The sequence below is a fragment of the Vulpes vulpes genome, chromosome 14 (genome assembly GCF_048418805.1).
Source record: "Vulpes vulpes isolate BD-2025 chromosome 14, VulVul3, whole genome shotgun sequence".
NCBI lineage: Eukaryota > Metazoa > Chordata > Mammalia > Carnivora > Canidae > Vulpes > Vulpes vulpes.
In genome coordinates, this window is record NC_132793.1 from 7437469 (window position 1) to 7464681 (window position 27213).

The window sequence follows — 27213 nt, forward strand, 5'->3', positions numbered from 1 at the left end:
CTTTGCTACATTTTCCTTAACAAACACTTTCTTTTCAATGTGACACGGGCCAAATTTAAAATTATATATATTTGTGTAATTATTGTCTGTGACTCTTCCTTAGACTTGGGGCTCTAGGAGGGCAGAAGCGTGCCTGTCTGGCAGCCTGTGTATCTCCATCACCTAGCACACTATTTGGCATAAAGTCGATGCTCAAGGAATCCTTACCAACTCAATGAATGAGTGAGTGCTGGCATGAAGACAGAAAGGTCACTTTCTAGGTAGGTGACCTCAGACACACTACTAACCCTTCAAATTCTCAGTTTCTTAGTTGCAAATGAGAATAGTATACGTTCACGTAGCTGCTCTAAGGACTAAGTGAGACCATGTATGGTAAGTACAAAGCCTGCAATGCAGCAGGTCTTCAAGAGAAGCTATCTTCGTCAAAGACACTCGTCCAATATATATTGTCTGACTTGTGAGGAACAAACCTAGTGCTTCAACCAATGGTCTGTTCACGCTTATGTACGTGAAAAAAAAAAAGACATTATGTACACGCAAAAAATAAATCTGCAGAGCTCTGGTTTAAGCAAAATTAAACAGGTTCTTTTTTTAGGACATCTCAAAACCTTGAAAATAGTGGTTGGCATTCTCAATCTCCAGACATTTTAACCTAACATGTAGCATTTCCCCCAAACTTACCGGACACAATACTATTTTGGGAAAGGGCCATATCTACTGGGGTTAGTGCTCCATGGAACACACTTGGGAACACATCACTCGGTCTTATTTTATGCGATGCGCTCCTGAAAGAATCCTGTGGTTACAGTGTTCAACTTGATAAATGCTTCTCTCTCTCTTTTTTTAAAAAAAGATTTTATTTATTTGAGAGAGAGAGCGAGACCACTAGCAGGGGGAGGGGCAGAGGGAGAGAGAGAGAAGCGGACTCTTTACTGAGCAGGGAGCCTGATGCGGGGCTCGATCCCAGGACCCTGGGTTCATGACCAGAGCCGAAGGCAGACGTTTCACCGACTGAACTGCCCAGGTGCCCCAGATAAATGCTTCTCTTTCATGAGTTTCTTCCAGTATTCATGATAAACATCTTTCACATGTTGATTTTGCATATGCTCAACCCTAGAAGGGAATTTCTATAGGATAACTGGAAATGGGGCAGGAGAAGCAGCGATGATTAAATATGTCTTCAAACACTGGGCCATGTCAAAGCCAGCACCTCTTCCCCACCACAGTAATAATAATTCCAAACCTACCCAGAAGGTGGCTCTATAGGACTAAATTTGAAGGCAGAAATGATCTGTTCTCCAACCAGATGGACAAATGCCCCTGTAAGTCTGCATGCCTTCCAAGATTAGCTTCCAGATCTGTCATCTGGAAAAGGCATCCTGCAGTACCCCCAGGTAAATGAGCTGGCCAGAGGAATCACAACTCACAAACACCATCACAACAAGAAGACCTCATCTGCCATGTGAGCCCAATACACGACACACACAGGGCAATGATGCCATTCATTTTTTTTTTTCCAGTTTCAGCTTTATTCAGGGTGTGGGGGGAAAGAGGAAGGTAGGTGGCATAGGAGGAACAACAGGTGGACTTATCCTATTTGTCATGTAAGCGACCACCTCTGACAAACAAGATAATTTTAGGTAAGCTGAGAACTTTTTTTTTAAAGTAATAAATTACTGGTAAGTTGAGTCCCATTCTACACATAGACCACATATTGGCCCTGTAGCTCAATGAATATTGGTGCCCCAAAAGCGATCCACAAGATAAAACGAATGTAGACAAATCTACGCAGACCATGCAGGTGAAGAAATCTCTCAGTAAACACTGGTACAAATTAAATATGGAAATAAAGCACAGGTAGCAAAAGTATGTAGAAGCAAATCATCTGATGGAATAATTAGTACAAAGACATAAAGCAAAAAGTAATAATAACTCAAAGCAATTATTATGCCATTTTCATGCATACAGATAGTCTAAGATACTAGGATATTCACCACGTGGTATCAGTGTGCCAAACAGGGAGACTGTAAGAACTCAAATGGAAATTTGTGTTCAGCGAAGATCATAATGGGACAAAGAAAAAACAATAGAAGTTTTGACTCTCATCTTCAAAACCTAGGACGCAATCATCTTCAAAACCCTACAGATCATCAATACAAAGCTTGATAATCCATCAGCTCTGCAGAAAATCTGTGGTAGGACTTCTCATTACGATTGCCATTAATCTCACTAGAAACTAAGAAATCACTATCTTCAAATTACTGGTCTGGAACTACTGTGACTGTGATCACTTGAAAAAATCTATACCAAGACTCTTGAACCTAATTTTACAATAATATCTCATTACTTTCGAGTGATGGATTATAGGGCTAATTACTAATAAGAACAGTAAAGGGAATACACCAAAATTTAATTTTGATGAGTTGTTTGATTTGTGCCATGCTGGTTTTGATAGAAAGAAATAATGGGAACTTCTCAAAGAATGCAAATTTTTTTCTTTGCTGTGATGCTTTGTACTGCTCTGCTCTACCTCTAGAGGCAACATCATCACTATTATTATTTTAGAATTAGTGGGTTACTAGTCCTTGACAATCATCCCAGACCCGTGAGCTGTGTATGGCTTTCCAACTGTAATATGGGCTTTTTGCATGCAGGCAAATTCACAAATTTTATTCTTTGTTCTTGAAAAAAAAATGTATATGCTCGAAATAGAGCTGTTTCCTTCATAGTACCCAGAGGTAGACATTGTCAGAATAGTCATATATACCCTAGGAAGATACAGTGTGTAACAGTATCCACAACATCCTCTTTATACCTAAAAAAGATTTTTTTGGAGCCCCAAAATATTTTGTAAAGTATTATTATACCGTTAGGGTCCTGAAAAGACCCTCAGGCCTCACCATTTCTGATGAATGTCTACTCATTTTGGTTATGGATAGTTAGATAGGTTAAGGATAGGAAGGTTGGTATGCTCTTCATATGACCTTTTCTATGTCCTGAGGATTCTCAATCTCTGGAATATTCAAAAAAAATCGAAAACTGCATCATATCCAAGTGTTCAGGACATCCCACCCTCAGTGCACCTTTGCAAACATGCTATTCTAGGGAAATCCCGCCATACATCACCTTTGCTGCAAACTGACTTCTCAAATTACTACTCTGTAGCTCAGGAATTAAGGTCACTTATCAATTTCCTCCCTACGCCTACATCAACTTTGGTTCTCAACTTTGTTTTGCAAGCCAGGCACACAGCATCTAAAGAGATATACTTTTTTTGTAAAGGTCATCTTGGCAAGTGTGGAAAGTCAAGTTACAAAGCAATTCAATAGCTTTGTGTGAATTTCTGTTATGCATGCTTCTTCTAAGCTTCCAATAATTACTATCTATCTTATTTTATGTTAAAAAAATATAGCCAGGTGCTAGAGTAGTATAAAGGCAGTGGCATACAATTTTCAAGTGGTCTTTGTGACAACCTGATTTACCCCAACTCTCTCTCCCTCTCTCTGGTTATGTTCTGGCAAGTAAGCTTGTCATCAGTTATTTGTGAGTGTAGTCACTCACATGGGCACTCGGGATATATTTTCAGAGTATCCACAGTGTGCCATGCCCTCTGCTAATGAGCAGGACTTAGAGTCACAAAGACGAGAATCTAAGTACCCTCAGTGCCTCTTTTTTTTTAGGATTTTATTTATTTAGGGGATCCTAAATGAGCCAACCGCTGGGTGGCTCAGTGGTTTAGCACCTGCCTTCGGCCCAGGGCATGATCCTGGAGACCTGGGAACGAGTCCTACGTTGGGCTTCCTGCATGGAGCCTGCTTCTGCCTCTGCCTATGTCTCTGCCTCTCTCTTTGTCTCTCATGAATAAATAAATAAAATCTTTACTGCTTCCTGGAAGAGGAGTCAACTGGCCATACAATTCAACACGGCGTGAACACTGTGCTAAGGACTATAAAGAGGAGTGTCAGCCTCCTCGTCCTGGGAGCACACATCATCAAGATTCCACGCCAGTGATCAGGGAGCCGGGAGGGTTTCCTTGGAGTCAGGAGGTAAGATCTGGAGGTGACCAAGAGGCCTAGGATGGGGGCAAAGGCACAGAATTCCAGAAAAAAGAACAGGAAAAGCTCTTTGGGGGAGAGATGGCCAGCAGGGGGCGCTGAAACGACGGCTGATGGGCGTGGGGACAGAGGTTGCCACTTTTCAGCTGAGGCCACTGTTTTTTATGGCCCTTCATTTGTTCTTAGATTCATTTATTCAGCAAATTTCTGCATATGGACTAGATGCCGTCTAGCGTGTGCCCTTCAAAGTTCTGGCATCTTGCAGCTCATCCTGGAAAGTTCTTCACCCGGGGTCCCCCGCGTAGGCCTATTTATTTTTTCTAAGTGACATTCGCACAGGCTATTCTTAATAACTATACAACAGGGACGCCTGGGTGGCTCAGCGGTTGAGCATCTGCCTTTGGCCCAGGGCATGATTCCGGGATCCAGGATCGAGTCCCACATCCGGCTCCTTGCAGGGAGCCTGCTTCTCCCTCTGCCTATGTCTCTGCCTCTCTCTCTCTCTGTGTCTCTCATGAGTAAATAAATAAAATCTTTAAACAAACAAACTATACAACATAAAAGCTGCATTTGAAAAGAGGAAAATACTTAAAATTTGTGTCTCATTGTTCCTGCCGTCCCCTCCGTGTGCTCTTCTGCATCCTGTCTCTGAGGCCACTGTTCTAGCAGACAGGCTTCTCAGGGTTTGCTTGGAGCCCGGGCAGGACCAGAACCCAGGACCCCGTCCCAGTGCATCTCTTTCCAACAGCACATGCTTCCTAAGCTTGAGTCTCCTGGAGGGCTTGAGAACTCACAGGTGGCTGGGCCCCCGGCCCCTGAGCTCCTGATCCTGTGGGCCTCAGAAGGGGCCTGAAACTTTGCATTCTGGCAAGTTCCCAAATGCTGCCGCTGAGGGCACCAGACCGTTTCCCGAAGTGCGGAGCGCAGCCCTCTGGCCCCCACGCCGTGCAGGGGCTGGGCCCAGGGGGTTTGCTCAGGCACCTCCTGGAGGGGCTGCCTGGAGTGGAGGGCCCAGGCATCTGCATTTGGAGCAAGTCGCCCAGGATGCGGCGACGGAGGCCAGGGCTCCCGGGGCTCCCAGGGCTGCTTACCTTGCAGGCGGCAGAGCTGCCCGGCGCTGCGCTGCCGCGTGATGTGCTGCCAGTAGGCGCTGCGGGGCAGGGGCACCATGGTGCTCAGGGAGGCGGCCCGCTCGCTCATCTTCATCTGCAGCTGCAGGGAGGGAGGAAAGCACGTGTCAGTGCCCCCGGGGCTGGAGGGGTCAGTCCCCCGACAGGGGAGACCGGGGACCGCAGGCTGGGAGCCGGGACCGCAGCGACCAGGTGGGACAGCCACTTGCTTCTGTCGCTGAGCAGCATCCGCTGGCCCCGCGCTGGCCACAGTGGCAGCTCCCTCTGGCTCCCTCTGCGGAGCCTCCCTGGACCCAGCGCAGCCCACCTCTCACCACTGATCCCCGGGGGCCTTGCTGACCCCAGCCGGGCCAGTATCACACGACCCCCCGGGAACATGTCTTGGGACTTTTGCAGAAGAGAGAAGCAATAGAGGCAAGCCAAGGGCTTCTTTTTTGTTTTGTTTGTTTTGTGTTGTGGCCTGGTTTGTTCACTGCTGTCTCCCCCAGGTCTAGCATATTTCCTGGCACACGGTAGGTGCTCAATAAATGCATGTTGCACTGAATGAATGGGCCACCACCAAGCGGGGTGGCTGAGGACAGGAGATGGACAGGAGCCTGTCTTGGAACAACGAGGAGAAAGCAAGCCAGTCAGTGAGCTGATTCAGAGGGAGACAGCCAAGCAAAGGGGGTGACCGTGGATCCCACCTAAACCTGGAAACTAGCCCTGGACTTCTCAATCAGGTGAGCCGATCACCTCTTTTCAGTTCAAGCTGATTTGAAGTGGGGACCTGTCACTAGCATCAGAACTAAACCCTGTCTGCTCCTCCAAGCGGCCAATCCTTGTTCCTGATACTCAGGGAGGCAAGGGGAAGCCGGGGCTCTTGGCCCAGGTGCCGGGGAGTAGTCAGGGGCCTGTCTGACACACTGTGGGGACTGATCTTACGAGGGAAGTTTCAGGGAGAAGGTGGCCTCACAGAGTGGGTAGGAGTTGAGTAGAAGGGACATGGGGACATGGGGACAATACAGCTGGGAGAGCGCGAGTGTGACATGAGCCCTCCCCGCCACCCTCTCATCTCAGCCCACTCTCAATGCAGTCATGGTAGGGCTTTATTTCGCATTAACAGGAGAGGTGAGTATTTGCAATGTTTGAGTTCCTGGAGTTGTCTGAATATCAAATAACCCACCTCGGTGTTAGAAATTGTGCCCAGAAACACACAGATCTGCACACGCATTGCAGCAGGACACAGGTTGCAAGCAGGAAAAACTGGTGGAAACTTGATTCTCTACCACTGAGGACCTGATTAATTGCACTGAGACACTATGACCTATTCGGCAACTGCAAACCAGAGGAAGGAGGATTTCCATCAACTAAAAAGGAAACATTTATATATTGTATTATTAAGGAAACAGTGAGTCCCAGACCATGGTGTCTAGTGGAATGTCATTTTAATTGCTCATATGAGAAGCAGTGACATTACACACCTGCCCACTTGGCTTGTATTAGAGTTCAGTGACTGCTTAGCACCTGCCTAGCACAAACTAGGTAGGAAAAAATGAAGGAATTATTATTATTATTATTATTATTATTATTATTATGAATTGCAAGGCCCATTTAAAGAGGTTTTTTTTTAAAGAAAACTCTTGATTCTACACACCTCACCAGTATGACAGATCCAGGCCTAATATCTGTCCATCCATCCAGTGAAACCAAATTAATATGAGGCTTCATATCCTGGAGACCAAAACTCATTCTAGTTGATGAGATTGAACTTGAAAAAAAGATTATAACCATTTATTCCAGAGATAATTTAATTTACCTGTGTTGCATTTACACACAATGGATTGAATTCTCGGTCCTCTCATAATAGGACAAGTACCAAAATGTGTCCCCAGGTAGAATTAGATAGCAGGAGGTTGCATGGGGACATTTTTTCCCCCTAAACGTGTCCTGTTAGATCAAAGGGCGAAGAGCCGAGAACAAAGCTTGTAGAAGAGTTCTGTGGCTGTTTCTATACTTCTGCACAAGTGAGAGTCTCAAAGCTTAAGAGCAAAAAAACAAAAACAAAGAAACAGAAACCTATTTGCCAGTGACTTCGGGTGACTTCCGGTGACATTCAACCACACACAGAACACATAAATAAATAAGTAAATGGAGGGAAAGAGCTGGATTTCCAAGGTACTGATTATTGGATTTTCTTAATAAAAAGAGATCCTAGGTAATATAATAAAAAAATTTAATATGAAGAAAACATTTGGGAAATAGCCATCGCTTCAAATTATTCACTACAGCGCTGTGAATATATTTCTGCAAGCCAGCATGATTTGACTGTATTTTTAGAAAGCTTATTTAGGAACAAGAATGCAACGACACCAACATCATGTTTCATGGAGAAGAACACTGCACAGCCTGGCTCTCTCTACGTCTTCCTCAGCTCTTTGAGGTTTAAAAACCCTAGTTTGTGAAAAAAGGGGCATTTGAATTGTCTCTGGAGAAGAATAATGAAAAAAAAAATCTTATTTAACAATGCAATTCTTTAAGGGCGAGAAGTCATTCGGGGAGATGTCTATCAGGAAAGTTTCCATCTTCATTCTTTATTGCTGCAAGGCACTCGAGCCTTGGTCTCAACACCCAGTGCAGGGGGCGGGAATGGATGCTCATTGACACCAGGGGTGGAAATAAAAAGTAATACTACACTTTTGGAGGATTTAAAATTAGGTCATCTTGAATACACAGAGAGAAAGGTTGTATCCTTCCTCCTATTTCTTTTTTTAGCCTTGCACACTTCTATACAGCTTGGTTTTTTTACATTTATAAAATCATAGTAATATCACATTAAGAAGTAAAAAGTTAAGATTACCCCCAAACCATAAAAATTTAAAGTACAGCCATTTCTGCTATATGGACATTTCTGAACCACCTCCCCATCTGCAATACTGTTGGGAAAATCTGTTTCTGAGACGACCCCTCAGAACATATGCTGCTTTCTAACCGAAATCCTTGCTCCTCTGAGAGACAGCTTGGAGGCTGGCGGTTTTGCAAGGGTTAAAAAAAATAACACAGGAAAACATTTGGTTAGAAATGCTGTCTTCAGAAGGCCGGGCTCTACAGGTGGAGCACAGGCTCTTCCCAAGAGGTGTGTCCTGCTGGGTGTGTAGCCACAGGAACGAGAGCTGGGCCAGCGCGGGACAAGGTGGGGATGCACCTCTCTGGGCAGAGCCTTCGGTGCCTCTGCTCATTTCCTCTTAAACTGCAGCTGGAAGCGGCTCTGTCTGGGCAATAGTTTATTGAGGGCTTTTCCCTCTCCTGCTAAGGGTTATAATTCCACTCCTGCTATTTCAGGCTTCCCTTGCCTAGAAAAAAAGGCAAAGGTTTTTTTGTTGTTGTTGTTGGTTTTTTTTGGTTTTTTTTTTTTTTTTTTGCACCAATACACTTTGATATGAGAATGAATTGTTCTTAAATTTATCAAGTGCATTTGAACTCCATGTGAACACAGAAATGGGGCTGGAAGTAGAACTTGACACCATATCTGACAGTCTTATTCCCACCTGTCCACCAAAACAGGCATCCTTGAATTCTATATATATTTTTAAAAGGACAGGAAAATTATCCAAATCATCCATTTTGCATCTTGCAACTATTAGGAAAATTTAGTACAATCCCGGAACGCCAAACTATGGGACTATCCAGCCCAGTCTCCTGGGTTAACAAGCCCAAAAACTAGCACCCAAGTTCCCACAGCAAGGTGGCAGCTGGCACCTGCTTCCCAGGACCTGAGCTCCATCTCTCAGAACCTACAGACGGGCATCTATTGGTTCTCCACATTGACTCAAGTTCAAGGTTCAATTCAGTTCACCTCCTAACACCTTGGCTGCCACATGGGGAGCAGTCTTTACATGAGCTCATAAACATTCGAAGTTTGATTTTCCCAGAGATGATAAGCTTACAAGGTTTGGCCACCTGATCAAATAAATGGAGAGTGCATTTATTCAGCTTGTCATCAAGTGCTTGTTCATTTGGAGGCACAGTCTACAACCTCAAAGCGCTTTTGTCTAAGGCAGTACAATCAGGGCAAAGCAGAGGAAATCTGGGTGCCCTGGGACCACAGGAAAGCAGCATCAGAATCTGAGCAGCAGGAGTGACAGGGGATGGAACAGTCAGAGAGGAATCCCAAGAGGAGCCGTCACCCACACAGTCTAACCCCCAGGTGTCTCTTTCCGGGTCACTGAGATGCCAGTAGTTCTGCACACTTAGTACATCTCCCAGACTAGCTCCGGTCTGCAGGAGGGCCGAGGATGTCTGAGGTCGGACTAGGTGTCCTTAGTTGCTGCTTCTACATGTTAGACTCTTGCGATGCCCAGATGTGTGTGCACTAGCAGATGTGGGGATGCTACGCCCAGGGAGCCATGAACGTGATCTGTGCAAGTCAACGCTCGGAGACAGCAAAGGAAACGTGGAGATCCGAGACTGGTTGGAGGATCAGTGACTACAAATCAGAATTTTAGAACCAGAAGGGAATTTTGCTATTTGTTTTGTTCACTGATGTATTCTCAGCTCTCAGAACAGTGCCTGGTAAACAGTGGCTGCTCGGTACACTCTTGCCGAGTGAAAGAATGAATCCAATCAACGATGCAGGAGAGTTGGCTCAAACCAGTTTGCAAAAGCCAAGGGTTACATTTTCCGGGCATTTTGTGAGCTGGTTGTTAAATACAGCCAACGGTAAAAAAACTAAATTATACAAATTTACAGTTAAATAAATTGTGTATATAACATACACACAATCGTATACCTGTTATTCAAGTAATAACCTATCTATTACTCAAAACTCATCACGTCCTGGTTTGTCTTACTATCATCTCTGCTCTGAGATAATTTGCGTCTGTGACATCTACTTGGTAGAAATGCTGTACATCACTTCCCAACTCTGTGTACACAGGCATGCGCTTTTTTCACAGAGCCATTTATTAAACATTTGCCAGTACATGAGTGAATCCAACCATAAATGTAAAAGAAGGGAGCCAACCGAGCATGGAAGACAGACCGGCTGCATGTGGTCTGTGTGCACCCCATCTCCCCACTTCTCACCTGGTTGACGCCTACCTTCCTTTCAGGAGTCCGCTCAGGAACCCCTCAACATTTTCCTGCTCTCTCTTCTCCCTTAACGACATCAAGTGCTCCTACCAGACATCTCTAGCCCCATTTCTTTTTTGAAATTAAAAAAAAAAAAAGATTTTTATTTATTTATTTGAGAGAGAGGGGGAGAGACAGAGCATGTGCAAGCATGAGTGGGGGGAGGAGAGGGGCAGAGGGACAAGCAGACTCCCCGTTGAGCAGGGCTCAATGTCAGGATCCTGAGAGGATGACTGAGCCACCCAGGCACAACTCATGCTCTGTTCTTACTCCCATCATTTCACTTTTTTTTTTTATAGCTGCTAGACTACCTCACCTCTACTGTAGACCAAGAACTCCTGGAAAGTGGTATGTATTTTATCTCCATATCCCCAACACCTCACTAGGGCCTCCAACGGCTTTACAAATACAGAAGAATGAATGAATGAACAAACCCCACTTTTGCCCAGGTAGCAGGGAACAGTTTTCAGAAATCAATGCTCATCAACTCAGCAAATGGGAAGCATGGTTAGCCCAAGTTTGAATTCCAGTGGAAGCTCTAAGTCCAGGGTAAATTACCACAGCTCTCACTGGCTGTGGGGGACGTGGTAGTAAGACTGTGCTTCATCCTACTTTGGTATTCAAGTGATGATCAGCAGCAAGGCCTTAGGGAAAGATCTGCCTACGTGCAGACGCACAGTTGGCCAGGACAGTCCAGCAGCAGGGACAACACATTTATTTATTCTATTAGCAATGTTAGCACAAGATCCCACCAGGGAAGAAAGACAGACTTTGTGAAAGTCAAACAAATGCCTTCTTGTGCTTGAATGCTCGAACTTTCTCCCTCAACAGCAGGAAGTACATGTAGGTTTCTTTCTAACCCCAGCCTAAGTGAGTTCAGATGCTGCCCAGTGGCCGGAAGTACTCAACCAATCAATGGATGTAACTGCTAGGGTTTCGAAGGCACAGAACCATTATGTTGCTGGGAAGAGGGGCTGACTATGGAAAAGGAAACCGTGCTCCAGTGTAGGCTGTGCTCCCCTGGAACCATGTGATATGGGACACACCCTCCTCTTGTCTTAGCCTGAAGGCACCTTTTCTCATAGAACTTTCCTTTTAAAAAAAAAAGATTTTATTTATTTATTCATGAGAGACACAGAGACAGAGGCAGAGACACAGGCAGAGGGAGAAGCGGGCTCCCTGCAGGGAGCTGGATGCGGGACTAAATCCCAGGATCCCAGGATCGTGACCTGAGCCAAAGGCAGATGCTCAACCGCTGAGCTACCCAGGTGTCCTTTCACAGAACTTCCCTTTTAATGAGACAAAAAAACTAAACACATAAGAAATGATCAGATTGCAGTAAAAAAGAATGAGGCCCTGCTACCTGCTACCACATGGATGAACCTAAAAGCATGATGCCACATGAATGAGGCCATTTGCAAAAGACCATATGTTGTATGAGCCCATTTATATGAAAAGTCCAGAACAGCCAAATCCAGAGAGAAAGAGAAGGTCAATTAGTGTGGGGTTGCCTATGGCTGGGCAGGGGATGGCTACAGGAGACGGGTTTCTTTTGGCAGTGATGGAAATATTCTGGAGTTGACACTGGTGTTGAGAACATATGTGATTGGTATGTGAACGTACCGAAACCATGAAATTTTACAGTTTAAAGGGTGTAAGGCATGTGAATACATATGTGAATCATATCCCAGTAAACTGTCATCAGAAAAATAAAACCAGATAGTAGGATGTGCTATGCAGACTATTAAAAAAATGCATGATATAATAAATTAGAGGGCGGTGACTTCCAGTCAATCAGTCCCAAGGGAAGTGATGTTTAAACCTGAGTGACACCAGGCCCCAGCATGGTCCCCCATCATTATCATCGTCAACAACACACACAGATCCTTTTAAATACCTCCCAGTGTTCACAGTGAGGGAAATGCCGACTGCCCAGCCCCTTCTCTCATAATGATGGGCAAATCCTATCAACCCTCTTGGGAGAGAAAAAATTTTAATGGTCTCTATAGCTTTGCAGTGAGCAAAACAAACAAACAACTGTTCTCCAAGCCAGTAATCACAATTTTGGTTTCTGTGTTCTTCATTTGGTTCGGCTGACACTTGTTGCTTAGGCCCTTCTTTTACGAGTTTGAGACCCTGAGTACAAAGCAGTGGTGAGTCTTAGCCAAAATACTACACCATATTGTCCTTCTCCGGGGCCCAACTGTTTTACAGCAGAGCATTGTGTTTTGCAAAATGGAAAACAGCACGACAGCATGTAACTACCTGCCGCCGAGGGGGATCATGAGTACCATATGCCGTGTCTGGGACATCAGGCTGGACCCATTTGGAAACAGGCACACATCATCACGATGGCAGGTCAGTACGTCAAACCCTCATTCCCTCCTCCCCCGCCTCTTCAACTTGCACCAGGTTGCTCCTTAGAGGAACTAGAGAGGGGATTTGCCAAGAGCAACTCTGCATCTGCAAAGCAGATCATACACTTCCAGCTCCCCAGCCTGGGTTCTGGCTCTGACGTGATTGAACCAGGACAGGGTTTTGACAATGAGGTTCAGCTGTGAGTCAGAGCCGCCTCCCCACCGGAACGTCTGCTCAACCTGACAGACTCCCAGGGCTCCTGCAGTTCTGAGAGCATCCTCAGCTTAATGAAGTATATAGAAACCAGCTTATTTTCTATGGATATTTTAAGCACAGAATGTGGGCAGGGTGAGTCAGAGGGACAATTCAAGAGAGAAATAGTAAAACTGTGTTCCCCAAAAAAGGCGGCCTCTCAATATCTCCTTTATCCCACCCACCACTTAGCCTTGTTCCCACTACACCCCTGTTCATTGACGTTCTCCATTGGGCTTTTTGAGCGGTGCCTTCACGTTCTGCTTACTTATTCTCCAATGAAAAGAATAGCTAAAAATATGTCTTACCTCTGCTTTCCAGACCTGGAGGTCAACAGTTCTCCAACTTTATAGCAAGCAGAATAATCACTGGAGGGTCCATTCAAATGCAGATTCCCAGGCCCCACTAATCAGGAATTTGCATTTCTACCAAGTCTCCAGATGGTTCTGGTCCAGGGACCACACTTTGAAAACCACTGTCCTGGGCAGCCCAGGTGGTTCAGCGGTTTAGCGCCGCCTTCAGCCCAGGGCCTGATCCTGGAGACCTGGGATTGAGTCCCACATCGGGGTCCCTACATGGAGCCTGCTTCTCCCTTTGCCTGTGTCTCTGCCTCTCTTTCTCTCTCTGTGTGTCTCTCATGAAAAATAAATAAATAAATAAATAAATAAATAAATAAATAAATAAATAAAATAAAATAAAATAAAATAAAAAAAGAAACCACTGCCCTATGTCCTTTGGACCCATCATGCTGGGAAAGAAAACCCAAAAAACATTTTCCATTGTGGTAAGAGCCCAAACTTGGTCAAAAATTGGGTTAAAGTCTGGAATCTGCATGACTCTAGGCTAGGTATTTAACCTCCTGTACTCCTCACTATATCATCAGTAAAAAAGAGAGGAAAAAAATAGCTTCTACTTTGCAGTAAATTTTAAGAGCATCCATGGTTTATTGTGGGGTTCCATAAATTTAGCAATATTGTAAGTAAGCCCGTATCAATCAAAACACTGTCTTCACAGCAAGAGTTTCTGAAAAGGGTCCTAATAGGAACATTCACATCTTTTTAAACCTAAATATTTGATACTGGACCATTCCTGGCTTAAGGACAGCAGCTTTAAAAACTCTTCAGGGAACAACAACAAAAAAGCCACCCAATTAAACTGAAAACACAAATATGCTTAGAGAATATATTTAATACCTGGTCTCAGTACACAATGAATTCAATGAATAAGTAGGAACAAAGCTCTTAAGAGTAGGGAATGGAATAACTGTAGGAGGAGGAGAAAATCCAAAAGCTTTAAAGTCTCCCTAAAACCAAAACCTCCATCTCCTCCACCTGTGCAGCTCTACTTTTACATCTGGTAGCATTTTGCTTTAGCACCTGAAAGGGAGTGGGAGGGAGGTTCACATTTTTGTGATGTTTATGACCTGTTTTTAAAAAATCTGTAATAAATTGTATTCTTTCTTTCCTAGTACTTATAAAGTTTTATTATGTTCAGGAAACACACAACAGAATATAAGGTAGATTTGAGATAGGCCCTCTACACATCACCTAGGAAAAACAAAAGCAAAGAAATAAAGAGAACTTTTAACATGTTAATAATTATCTTTCAGTCTTTTTTTAAATATGCATACATAATGTGTATTTAACACAAACTTTATGACCATGGATATACTGTTATGCCATCCTCTTTTTCACATTTAATATATTGTGGACATACCTTACCGTTCCTACCCGCTACTATCTTCTGCATGGCCATTTTAATGTCTATGTCACAGCCCATCCTTGGTCTGTGCCATACTTTTTTTGCTTGTTTCCCTAACCATTTTTAATTTACCAGATGAGATCATGGAATTAAATTCTGATCCAATCCCCTTCCTAACATTTTTTTTTCTGCTCAGCACAATTTTTATTCTGGGACCCACTATTTTAATAACAAGTTTATAAATAGATTTTAAAATTTAATTTGAATTTACATGTTAAATTGAATTTTAGAGTGACTCTAAAATTGTTTTTTTTTTTTTTTTTTGAGTAACATCAGAAGAGTAGAGGAGTTGGTAATTTCATTTTTATTCTTTTTTAAAAAATTTGTATTTATTTATGATAGTCACACACAGAGAGAGAGGCAGAGACACAGGCAGAGGGAGAAGCAGGCTCCATGCACCGGGAGCCCGATGTGGGACTCGATCCCGGGTCTCCAGGATTGCGCCCTGGGCCAAAGGCAGGCGCTAAACTGCTGCACCACCCAGGGATCCCTTCATTTTTATTCTTAAGCAAAACTGTCTTACCTTCACATTACTGTGCTTCTATACAACAGACTAACCTGCAATCATTAAAAAGAAAAAGGTAGATCTCTGTGAAGTGATGTTGAAACAATCCTACAAATAAGGTGCCATGATCACTTAGCTATACGTGCTCACAGGGAGAGCTCATCCCTGGAGTGGGTTTAAGTAAGTATCATCTATCCGCACTGTGATGATTCTCAGATGCATAGCTGGATCTCCAATCTTTCCCCCAAAACCTCAGACTTGAGTATTTACCATCCCACGCCCACCCATATGCTTAGTAGACATCTCTCATTTAACATGCACATTCCTAAACTACCATTTCTCACTGTCCACTCCCTCCAATCTCTTCCCCTACTAGATACATGGTTCTTCCATTCTACCTGTTGCTCTGCTGCAAGCAGAGGAAGCCCCGTGAAGCTACCTTGTTTACTCCCTGTCCTACAGGATTGCTTACCCATCAGCACATCTTGTTTCCCCAATCTTCAAAATGTGTTGAGAATCCCTCACTTTTCACCACGTCCAGCCCACCATCTCGGTCCGTGTCATGGCACTCACCTACATGCCAAGGTGGCTGAAATGGCTCCCCATTGTGTCTTCCTGTTGGCACTCTTATCCCACCTACCTGAAGTCTTTTCCAAATAGCTGCCAGGGAGATGGTTTCGAAAGTGAAATCAGCATATCTCACCCCAAGAAAATTTCAAAGTCTTTATCACAGCTACAAGGTCATATAGTGCCTGACTTCTAGTTACTTCTAGACCACACTTCCTAGTCCCCCTCTCTCTACTTTATCCACTTCAAAATCATAGCCTTCTTGACGTTGAACATGCAAAACACAAAACACCTCAGGAACTTAAGGTTCCCTCTGGTTGAACAATTGGCCCTCAGAAATTTTCAAGGCTCACTCTTTACTTCCCTCAGCTCTCTGCCAGAGCATCACCCCATCAGCGCAATAAACCTCCATCAATGTCTCCTGCTTTACACTGTAACGTTCTTCAGGGCACTCACCAACTCTCGGTATAGATTTATATGTCTACTGTTGATTGCCTGTCTCATCCTCCACAACAATGCAGCACATTTCTTTGAAGACAAGGACTGTTTCTTGTTCTCTGATGTACTCCTGCTTCCTAGAACAGGGCCTGCCACAAGGTAGTTACTCAGATTTTTAGAATGAATGAATGTATTAACAAGTAGGCATGTTTTCTATCTAATAAGGGAGACATATTCTAGAAGGATGCAAAAGAATCCGGCAAAGTGTTTGCTCCTGAGAAAGTAAATCTGGGGGTTTGGGGTGATAAAGCATGGGAAGGAGACTTCTATTACACTGCAGGTCCTCATGCAGGATCTGCATTTTCCATCGTGCACAAATCCAAATTCTTAATCCAAAAGTCTCCTTTTGATACTGAATGCATCTCAAAATAAATCAGAGCTTCCTCCCTCCACTGCACCCCATCCATTCACGAGTTTAAAGAACCCTGTAGCTATGAATAAGGCACTGGGGGCTATGTACAAAGACACCACTCCTCCAAGACCAGGCTTGCACAGAGCAAACCTCTCTCTGCTTCCTACACTGTAGCCTGACAGGTCCTCCCCCTCCCCAGCCCTTACCCCTTTGGATCTTCTCCAGATGAGACTTATGAGAAAATGAATACCAGGAGAAGTTAAAAGGAGACCAGAAAAAAAGTTCTCAAAGAAGCTAAAACATAATTTCAAATCTCTAGCCAGAGAGAAGTACTTCAAATAGCTCATGAATAGTAAATATGTTTTGAACTGAATCTTAAGATGTTAGGTTTATTCTCACAAAATCCAGACCAAATGTCTCCCTTAAAAGAGAACAGTGGCCTTAGACAATACTTGAAAAAAGAAAAATGACATAAAAATCACGCATGTGTTTGTGGAGCATGCAACCTCTTTACCAAGTCTGACAAATCTCGATTTCTGAAGTTTATCAAACACACTGTAAAGTTCTAGCAAATATATCTTGTATGGTTTGGTGCTAGGAGTCATTTATTGAGATAACTACATTTGCTGCATTCTGTGGGGTTCTTTCTGCTTGATGAAGCAGATTCATTTAATCAATACAAACTGCTTAAAATGCTAATTGCTACACTAAGTGGCAGTAACCAATCCCTCCTGAGCACAGATGCAAATGCTGTTGAAAAAGTTTTATAATCATTGCGGGGCAACCACGGGCTTGATGCAAAGGTGTAATTCATTCTCACGGTATACAGAGGTGTGCAGAGAGGCTCTTGTGCCTGCCTCTCCTCCACCTGCTGGACAGGTGTACTCCCCTTTGTGTGGGAGGAGGAATGATTCCTTAAAAGGCTCTAGTGTTCTTCAGTAAGAGGGCTTCACATGTTCTTGCTTTCCCAAACTCTGTAAACATAGACCACTGATACACATGTGAAGAGTAGTTAGTGTACAATAATTAGACAATGAGGGAACTAGGCCCACATTGACACTCTGTTCCCAGCAGAGTGGTACGCTCACTGCTTGGTTGGTGTATGTCTTCCTGTGAATCTTTATAGATTCAAGGGATGTGGTCCCATGCTGTGCTGTTGCTAGCTCTTGTCCCATTTCTTCCAGGGACCGAGGAGCCAGATCCCCAGAGTCACTTTAGAGTAGTGGTTCTCAAAGTGTGGTCCCTGGACCAGCAACATCAGCATCACTTGAGAACTGACTAGACATTCATATTCCAAGGCCTAACCACAGGCCTGTGCAAGACAAGGCAGTACAGCCCAGTGATCTGTGGCTCAATCAACCTTCCCCGTGACTCTGACCTACTCTGATGATGGAGAAGCACTGTCCCAAGTCTCCCTTCCCCATCCTCTCACCCTTTCCCCTGTGCACAGCCCCCCCCCAACACCCACATACACTGGGGTCCTAGAAGTCCTCTGTTTCCTACCTTCACAAAGTCTCCAAATTTGATCCTCCCTGTCAGTCCCCATTGAATACATGCCCTTACTTTCCAATCCTCTAGTAACTCCTCACATACTAACTGTGAGCTACTGAGCCTCAGTTTCTCCATGTAATGGACCTAATAGTGCTCCCAAGGAAACACAAAGTACTCTGGTATCTTCAAAGGCAATACAGCAACACCCATTTAACTTAAATAATACTCACAACCTTTAATTCAGCAATCCTGCTCTTTGGTTTAGAAAATTCAAGTGGATTAAATAACGTTCAGAAGCTCAGTTATAGTTAACATACATAGGAGCACGGACACATGGATGTATGGTACAGAATTGCTTTTTTAGGGCCTCCCCAAAATCTGATATTCCTTTCGATAGGCTTAATAAGTTAATGTTCCACCAAGACCTTGAAATATCAAGCATTTCACTGAAATGAATGAAGAATAGCAAGGTTGGCAACCTCTCCTGTCAAGGGCCAGACAGCACGTAGCTTTGCAGGCCATACAGTCTGCAACATGCCAATGAATCAGCACTTTTGTTTTAGTGTGAAAACAGCCATAGCAACATATCAATGAATGGGCAAAACTGCGTGCCAATAAAACTTTACTTATAAAAACAGGCATAAGCCAGATTTTGCTCATGGGCCACAGCTGGCTAACCTTGAATCAGACCTGTGATATATGTCTTTAAAGTACTGTATTTCCATCAGGAATTTACTATTAAATTAGAATACCAAGAGGGTAGTTTTAAAAATGTGTAATAGGATCACAATTTTGTAATACAAACAATGACTTCCAAACACCCATCTGTGTACGTATCTACGTGTGTGTCTATCTCCGTGCATCTGTGGATACGGATTTCTGTACAGGATTACATGGGTACAGAGAAAAACATGGAAAGAGGAGTACAAACTTCTGAGCAAGGTTTAGGAGTTGCTAAGGAGGGGAAGGAGGGAATGGGATGGGATGCATACAGATAAATCACGGAGAGAGAAAATACTGTAGTACTAATCGTCATTGATATGATCATATTTTTGCAGTTAGTTAAATTTTACATACATGTATTTCTATAAAAATAGGATTCAAGAACCAACCCCTATCTCTTAGGATAGCTGTGAAAATTAAGTGAAATACAGCATTCAGACCCTCAGCACAGAGCCACATGAAGCCACTCATTCCAACTTTCATTATCCCTCTATTAGACTAAGCCCTTAACTTGGTTAGCTGCTCCCACACTCCCGAACAGCCCTGCCTCTCCCCTACCCCTTTCAATGAATTCTGTACAGAACGTTCTTTAGTTCATTCATTCATTGCACCCATTTATATGCTTTGGGCATCTACCTGTAAGTCATGCACCATTGCCAGGGGCTGGAAACGTAAAAATGAATGAAAAACATAGTTCCTCCACACCCCAGGATTTCATAGTAAGTGGCCAGAGAGCGGAAGGCCAGCTTTGGTCATGTGGTCCACCGTCCACCTCTCCACTGGAGCTCCCTCCTCTACAAAAGGGAAGAGAGTCTCATGTAAGCAGAGCTCTCCTTCACGCAGGTGGGGGAGGGGAGAAGATTCCTTGTATGTGTGTGTGTGTCACACGTCTGGTGCCTGACATGATTCCTGGCACGCAGGAGGTAAGCAGTAAGATGTGGATCAATGATTAAGTCACTATGAAACCTCTATAATCTCCCGCCCACTTTGCTGTTTTATTCTTTCTTACTACAAGTCAATGATAACAATAGCTCCAGTTGATTTGTATTGAGTAGGTGCCAGCAGATGTCAAGAAACCTTTTGCCTTATCCCACCTGGTCAGGTAGGTCCTAATAAAACACCCCTTTCTAGGGCGAGGAGCAAATACTAATGGTGGTGAAGTCACTGGCTAAAGACATCGAGCCAGCATTTATGACCTGGCCCCCTTATCACTCCAGAGCTAAAGTTCGAATCACCATCCTGTGTGTTCTCCTTGGAAGCACTGAGGATGTTACAAAAGCCTTAAAGGATGGGCTCAAATCTTCTTCCTAATGATAAAAAGCACCTGAATTTTATTTCCAAAGCTTAGAGGAATGGCAACTGGCCCAAAGTCTAGGCTGCTTAGGGAGCGTTCTGCCCCTGCCATCTTGAGCAACAGAATCTACCAGTGATTCGACCAGACTCTCAGACCCCCAATGTCCCAGGGGCCTTCTCTCAAGTGGAAACTAGCAATCTGCCAAACATGTGGTCTTCCTTGGCTTCCTAATGAACTCCATTCTCATGGCAGTCTGATCCTGATTCCAGCTCTGACAGATGTTTGGCATAAACCACCCAACGAGCTGTCTTTACTTCCTCTGACCCTTCTCCCTTGTTCTGACATTTGCAGGAAAAGTGATGGGTATTCCCATCATCAAAATGTTACCAAGATATCAGAGAATATTATTGAAGTGTCAAGGAAAGAGAACACGCAGAGGCTTACTTAATGAACGTTACGAAGAGAAGGAGAGCCAGGCAGAGAAAAGAAAAAGTAGATACAAGAGCAAGACTGCTTTCCTGTTGAGGAAAAATGCAGCAGAGACACTACACTTGGTGAGCAGAACTCACGAAAACAATGCCTCCTTTGTCCCCCCCAGCTTTGATAAAGCAGACTGTTACTGAACTCAACCATTTGGGGCCAAATTTCCAAATGAAGCATTTTGCTGAACACCAGATGCACTCAAATGGTTATTTTCATGGGGAATGAAAGTGATTTGCATCAATTTATTCAGAGCCATCTGAATTCTCAGCCACATGCATAAAACAAAATCACTGCTCCCTTTGATTCTGGTAACTTTTTACGCCTCCTTACAAAGGAAATCCTCTTCCCCACCCATATACGTTGAAATTGATATCCTCAGGGACTGGTTTTCATAGACTTGCTGGAAACCTGGGCCTTCCTTGGCTTGGCATTAAGAGGGAACTCGATTTAGTATTTGGGCTTATTCTTCTTTTTCTCTATGCTCATCAAATGATCTCTTTGGCCCCCATCTTTGTTCACTCAACAAACATTTAGTAAGCCCTGTGCCAGGTCCTGAGCATATCACAGACACGGACAGGGAGCCTAGCCTCTGCCCTCCGGAGGCTTCCAGCTTCTCATAGAACGGCCAGTTAGTCAGCTTTTGAAGCTAATGCACGAGGCAAAAATCCCATATGGTCGGATTGAACTCCATGGCTCACCTCAACAGGAGCAGATAATTTTATGACAAGATGCAGTGCACATGCTGGAACTCTGAGACCAGGGTTTGTGTTTTCTGTCTTATACTTACTCTGGGCACAAGTCTACTGAGCAGAGTGGTGGGCTGCTGGCCCAGGTGGGCCATGTAGATATGTTATACTTTGCTTTGTTGCACTCTAGAGTGTACATAACCAGCTCTGTGCATATTTATGGTGTCCTGCAGAGTACCAGTCCCTGCTGGAGCCCTACACAAAAAGCAGGGGCCTTACCTCACAGTCTGATGCTCTCAGGCTTGCACACATGATTAATATCTTAAGTTAACAACAAATGATAACTTGGCCCCATCGCCCAAATTCCTGATATTGCCCGTTGACATCCCCATTGCTTCAATGTGAGTTTCTCCTGGCTCATCCCATGCCAATCTGTGTAAGAAGGGAATCCTTACGATAACTCACATTGGTTGAATCTTGCTATGTCCCTCCTAAGTGTCTTGCACGTACTAGCCCTTGCAAATCACATAACACTGTGAGGCATAAATACTATTATTATCACCCGCATATGACATATACAGTAAACAAGACAAAAGGAGGCCAAGCTACATAGCTCAAAAGTGACATTCAATCCCAGACACATTGACCCATCAATTTCTGGCCCAGCCTTCACACAAAACCTGCCTATCTTTAGAACGGCGTTCCCCACTGTTGACATCTGGGATCAGATTACTCTTTGTTGTGAGGGGCTGTCCCATGTATTACACGATGTTTGGCAGCATCCTTGACCTCCATGCACTAGATGCCAGAAGCATCCCTCCAAACCCCAACCCAGTGTTAATAACCAAAATGATTCCAGACACTGCCAATGTCTCCTGGGAGGCAAAACTGCTAGCCACTGAAAATCTCAGGTTTAGGGTGACTATACATTTTATTTTTCCTGGCTGCATCCTGTTTACATCTGCTTTGCAGGTTTTATTCTTCATCAGGGCCAGCTCCGAGCAGATGATGTGTGCAGTCACACTGAGCCCCACGCTCGATTTGATGCTCTGCCGTCACCATCTTGAAAATCTTAATTTTTGAACAAGGGACCTTACGTATTCACTTTGAATCAGGTCTACAAATTACGTAGCCAATCCTGCTCTTAAGAAGGTCAGCCCTGACTCTCAAAAGTGTCCCAGATTGGAAAAAACTCCTGTGGTAAACCTACTGATTATACATAACAGAGCCTTTAAAAGCTCACCATGTGATTTTTTGCCTTATTGACTGAAATATATAAAAGTCTGGCTTGCTCTTCTACAACAGGATGCACAGTTGGATTTCGTTACCAAGCAGCACATCCATGCTTACATGCAGCATTTTCCATCACAGATTCCCTGATGCATAGCCACCCTGACATTCTCCCCAGTAAGAGCCAGTCTTTGCTACCAGGCAAATGGCCATAATCTTCCACAAAAAGAGGTATAAAGGAAATAAGAGATCTTGGCAAAAATATAAAGGGCAAGAGGTATGTATTGTTCCCCTAAACCAGGGGCTGCAAACTCTAATGCCTACATGGGTCATGCAGGTCTTCCGGTTATTGAGATGACAAATAATTAGAACTATGTAACCCTGAAAGGCATTCATCCTCTCAAAATGGTAGCTGCCACTCAATTTTAACCCAGGCAGGCACTGTGTTACCAGATATTCTCATTTTTTCAAAAGATACATCCATGTATTTTAAGTGAAACTTCCCTACGTAAACTCTGGAAACTAACTTAATTTAAAAAATATCATTTGTGGGGATCCCTGGGTGGCGCAGTGGTTTGGCGCCTGCCTTTGGCCCAGGGCGCGATCCTGGAGACCCGGGATCGAATCCCACATCAGGCTCCCAGTGCATGGAGCCTGCTTCTCCCTCTGCCTGTGTCTCTGCCTCTCTCTCTCTCTCTCTCTCTCTCTCTCTCTCTATCATAAAAAAAAAAAAAGAATCTTAAAAAAAATATATCATTTGTGCCAATACTTTGTAGATCAAACAAAAAGTGGTCTGCATGCACCAGCTCACAGCGCCTATGCTATCATCCTTGGCGATCTTAACTTCTTTTCCTTGCTCTGGCCATTTGGGGATCTTACCAAAGTTTCTCTTACTACCAGAAGCTGAACCAATAGGTAACTTTACCCTCTCCCTGGGTAGTCACATAGTGGAGGAGTAATTGTAGTTCATGCTTGGATGGGCTGATAAATATTTGGGTAGGAACCTATGAAGTAACTGATTTCCAGTTCTGCAAAAATAATTGAACCTCCCTAAAATGTTGAGACTTTCATAGTCGGTGACAAAGGTCCATCCTGGCACTGTCTTTGAATCCATTCTCTGTACAACATTCTGGTTGTCAGATTCTGGTCATATCATACCCAACCCCTTAATATCATGAAAAAAGAGCCATACAAGGCAAAGCACATCTGCTGGGGCAACTAAAAGCTGAAATTCCTATTAAGTGATCTCTTATAATGACTGATTTGGGTTAAAATAATAAATGGCCTCTAGTTTCACTGAAAGGCATTTGGCATGATTGCTTTGCCTTCAGTAAAGTTCTAGGAGAAAAAGCAAATCCATATGGCTTACAGGAGAGGGGATGATTACTAATATAAGTACATTTGTGTCTAACACCTAAAACCAAGGTGCAGAGGAGGTACCAGTGAACTACAGCTCGCAGGCCAAGTCCTGGTGGCCTATGTTTGTATGGCCCAGAGCTAAAAATGCTTTTTACATTTTTAAGGTAAAAAATGAGGAGGAGAAGGAAAAGGTAGAAGAGGAGGTGTAAGCAGCAGTACCATGTGTGGCCCACAAAACATAAAATATTTACCATCTGACCCTTTACAGAAAATGTTGCCCAACCCGTGGTGGAAATGGATACATTGCTTATTTCCTAACTTCTCAAAATTGATTTAAAATGGCCCTGAACTGATGCTTCTTGTCTCTCCATCCTCACCATCATCCCTAGCTCCATCCCCTCTGCCATGACTGACTTTTGGAAAACTATTACTCACTACTGCCCATCTGGTAAACTAGATGCATCCTGTGCTCTCATATGAACGTCTTTGGGACCTGTCATGAACTGCTGCTGTCTTACCACCTCAGGATTTCCATGGGCTGCATATTTACAGAGGCACCATCTTCAACATTAGTATCAATGAGGGTGTTTACAAACAAAGCTACAACCTGTTAGCAACATTCAGTTTGTTGCCTTTTCCTGTAGAGACACGGTCGCCAGCTGACAATGTCCATGGCAGGGTCATAGGAACCTATAGTTACGAGGAGGAGGGATTGCATAAGGCAGGGTGGCACGTAATAACTAGGTAAAAGGACTACTAAAATGCACCACCGCATGTCACGAGTTATTAGATTCTTATAAGAGACTGAAAGGGATGTACTCTGAAAAGAAGATTTTCTCCCTAATATACTGGAAAAAAAGTCATTAGCAAATTTAAGGAAGAAACCTGAGTTTCATCTGTTTCCATCCTATCTTTAGATTCCTGGCAGTACTATTGCTGGATAAAGAGAGATGTGAATATAATTTTGATAAATAAGGACAAATTGTCCTCCAATGCGATTGTAGCAAACTACACTCCCAGGATTCTACTGTTGCATGCACTGAGGGGCATAAATCATAACTCCTTATCTAAATTATAAACTCCTTTAAGGATTCAGAAGAGTTTGTTTTTAATGTTTATGTTCTCCATAAAGCTCACTATAATGCTTTCTTTGCAAGCAGCAGGTAGGTGTTTGATAAAAGGTTTTTGAATCATAATTATTACGCCAAGATATAAAGAGGGTTTATTCGGGAAGGGAGGGAAGTGGACAGTTGCTTGAAGCAGTACACAGTAAACAAAGAAACAAATTAAATAATGAATAAATAAATTCATAAGTTAACCCAATTAACCAGAGCCCTCAGAGATGAGAAGAGATAAAACCTGATTTTTTTTTTTTTTTGAGGGGGAAGGCTGGGGACAGGGGGACAAGTAGGTGGTGGAGAATGGTGTTTATATTAAAACAAAAAACAAAAAACAAAACCCAGCAGGGAAGAGCTTATTTCAGTGTCTGAATAGCAACGAAATTGATTCTAAGATTTCTTTGATTCTCCCTCTATTAAAAAAAAAATTGAATAGTTTATGGCTTTTTCAATTAGGTTGAACAAGAATTACTTGGTTTCCAGAACTGTGGAAGAATGCCACTTGAATTCTACAAATTCATTCCACGTTCTTTGCAAAACCAAGTTTGGAAGTAAATCTATCAATTAGGCAAAGAAGGAGGTGACGGAGAATTGTTCAGATGAACTCTCACACCTGGGTGCAGTCCAGGGCTCTAGAGCACAGGGGAGAAGTCGTGCCCCGGGGCCTCGATGTCACCCCAGATGGAGCCTCACCTGCAGCCCCGGGGAGAGCCTCCTAAATCAGTCCTTCTCCACCTTGTCACTCCATCTGCCTTGAAGGAAAGTCTAAAAACGACAGGCCCAGGCGAGGAATGAGGAACATCCCACACACCGCCACTCCTTGGTCCAAAATTAGACTTTGTCACAGACACTGATCTCCAAGGTGGCAAAAATAGCAGAAGCTGCTCGAGGGAGTCCCGAGCTGTCCCGGCAGAGTCGCCCTGCAGCTTCTCCAGCAGGGCAGCTGGCAGCTGGCGAGCAAACAAGTTCTTGCTGCTTAGCCTCATTCAACAGTTGGTCCTTCCCTCAGTACGGGAGCCTCCCCCACCCAGCACTCCCTGAGAGTGCGGAATAACAACACATTGCATTCAAAAAGCAAGAACGTGAGAGAGGAATTTTGGCACCAAATAGCAATTTCTATTGAAAACTACCCAAAGAAATGCGATTTCTTGTAACAGTGATCTTTTTAGGCATAAGTCTAAGTTTCTGAAAGGCACGTTGATATTCAAGGTAATCTGAAAACACTAAGACAGTTCTTAGTGGGGACGTAGAGGGATGTAAGAGCTTTCAGACTCTCCAAAGAAGCAATATATGGTGGGGTGGCCACAAGCAGAGGGTTAGGAATCAGACAGAAGGATCTCGCACTCCTGGCTCCAGTAGTGACGAGCTCGATGGCTGCAGCCAGGTGACTGAACCACTCTGGGACTGAGTTTTCTCATCCCTCTGATAGAAACTGTGTTCCTTCCAGGTCAAGGGTCTTGAATAATAATTGAATTGTGAGCCCAACAGGGCAGGAGCCTCCTACTCACCACTGTATCCTGGAGCACAGAGCAGAGCATGTCAGGTCCTCAACAACCATTCTTGAGTGAACAAATGGATAGGAATGAATGAATGAGTCCACCTTCTGGTTATGGCAGTGATGAGAGAACTAGCAAGTGAAGTGCTTGGCATATCCTAGGAGGCTTGGTAAATGGTTCTGGCTGCTAGGATGGAAGCGACTCAAGGCAGATAGCAGATGCTATCTAGTAAATGCACGGTATTATCAGCAAAACACCCCAAAGTAGGAAATATTTTAAAAAGTAAAATCAAAGCACTAAATAAATATTATTCCAGAAGTGTGTGTGGGGTGGGGACAGACCATGATGGTGGACTCCACGGTCTACTCCTCCAGGGGTTCACACCCTGTGCGGGCGCCTTCCCTGACTCTGCGAAGGAAGTGTGACTTGCAACTTGCTTTTAATCAGCAGACAGGGTGATAGGAAGTCACTTGCGTGGTATGATACACAGGATTGTGGCCTCCTGTTGGCTTCGAGTCAGTGCTTTGATGGGGAAGCCCATGCAGGAAGGAGCTGAGGGTGGGCTCCATGCTACAGGCAGCAACAACCTGAGGCCTGAAATCCTACTGTGACAAGAAACTAAACCCCACCAACAACCGTGTGACCTCGTGAGTGGATCCTTCCCCCCTCTCACCTTGAGACCTGCCTGAAGCATCTCAGCCTTCAGAGAAACCGAAGTCATGCCAACACTCCTGACCCACAGCAAC

The 27213-nt window shown here is 44.0% G+C and overlaps 1 protein-coding gene across 2 annotated transcripts in view; it reads right to left on the reverse strand.

Moving 5' to 3' along the window:
* Positions 1 to 27213, reverse strand: part of DOK5 (docking protein 5) — a 152738-nt gene that overhangs the window by 4046 nt on the left and 121479 nt on the right. The window contains exon 7 of one of the 2 annotated variants that reach the window (XM_026014692.2): positions 5147 to 5267. The exons of the other annotated variant lie outside the window; for it this stretch is intronic. Coding sequence (XP_025870477.1) covers positions 5147 to 5267 — 121 coding nt within the window. The remainder of the gene's footprint in view (positions 1 to 5146; positions 5268 to 27213) is intronic. 2 annotated transcript variants of the gene reach the window in all.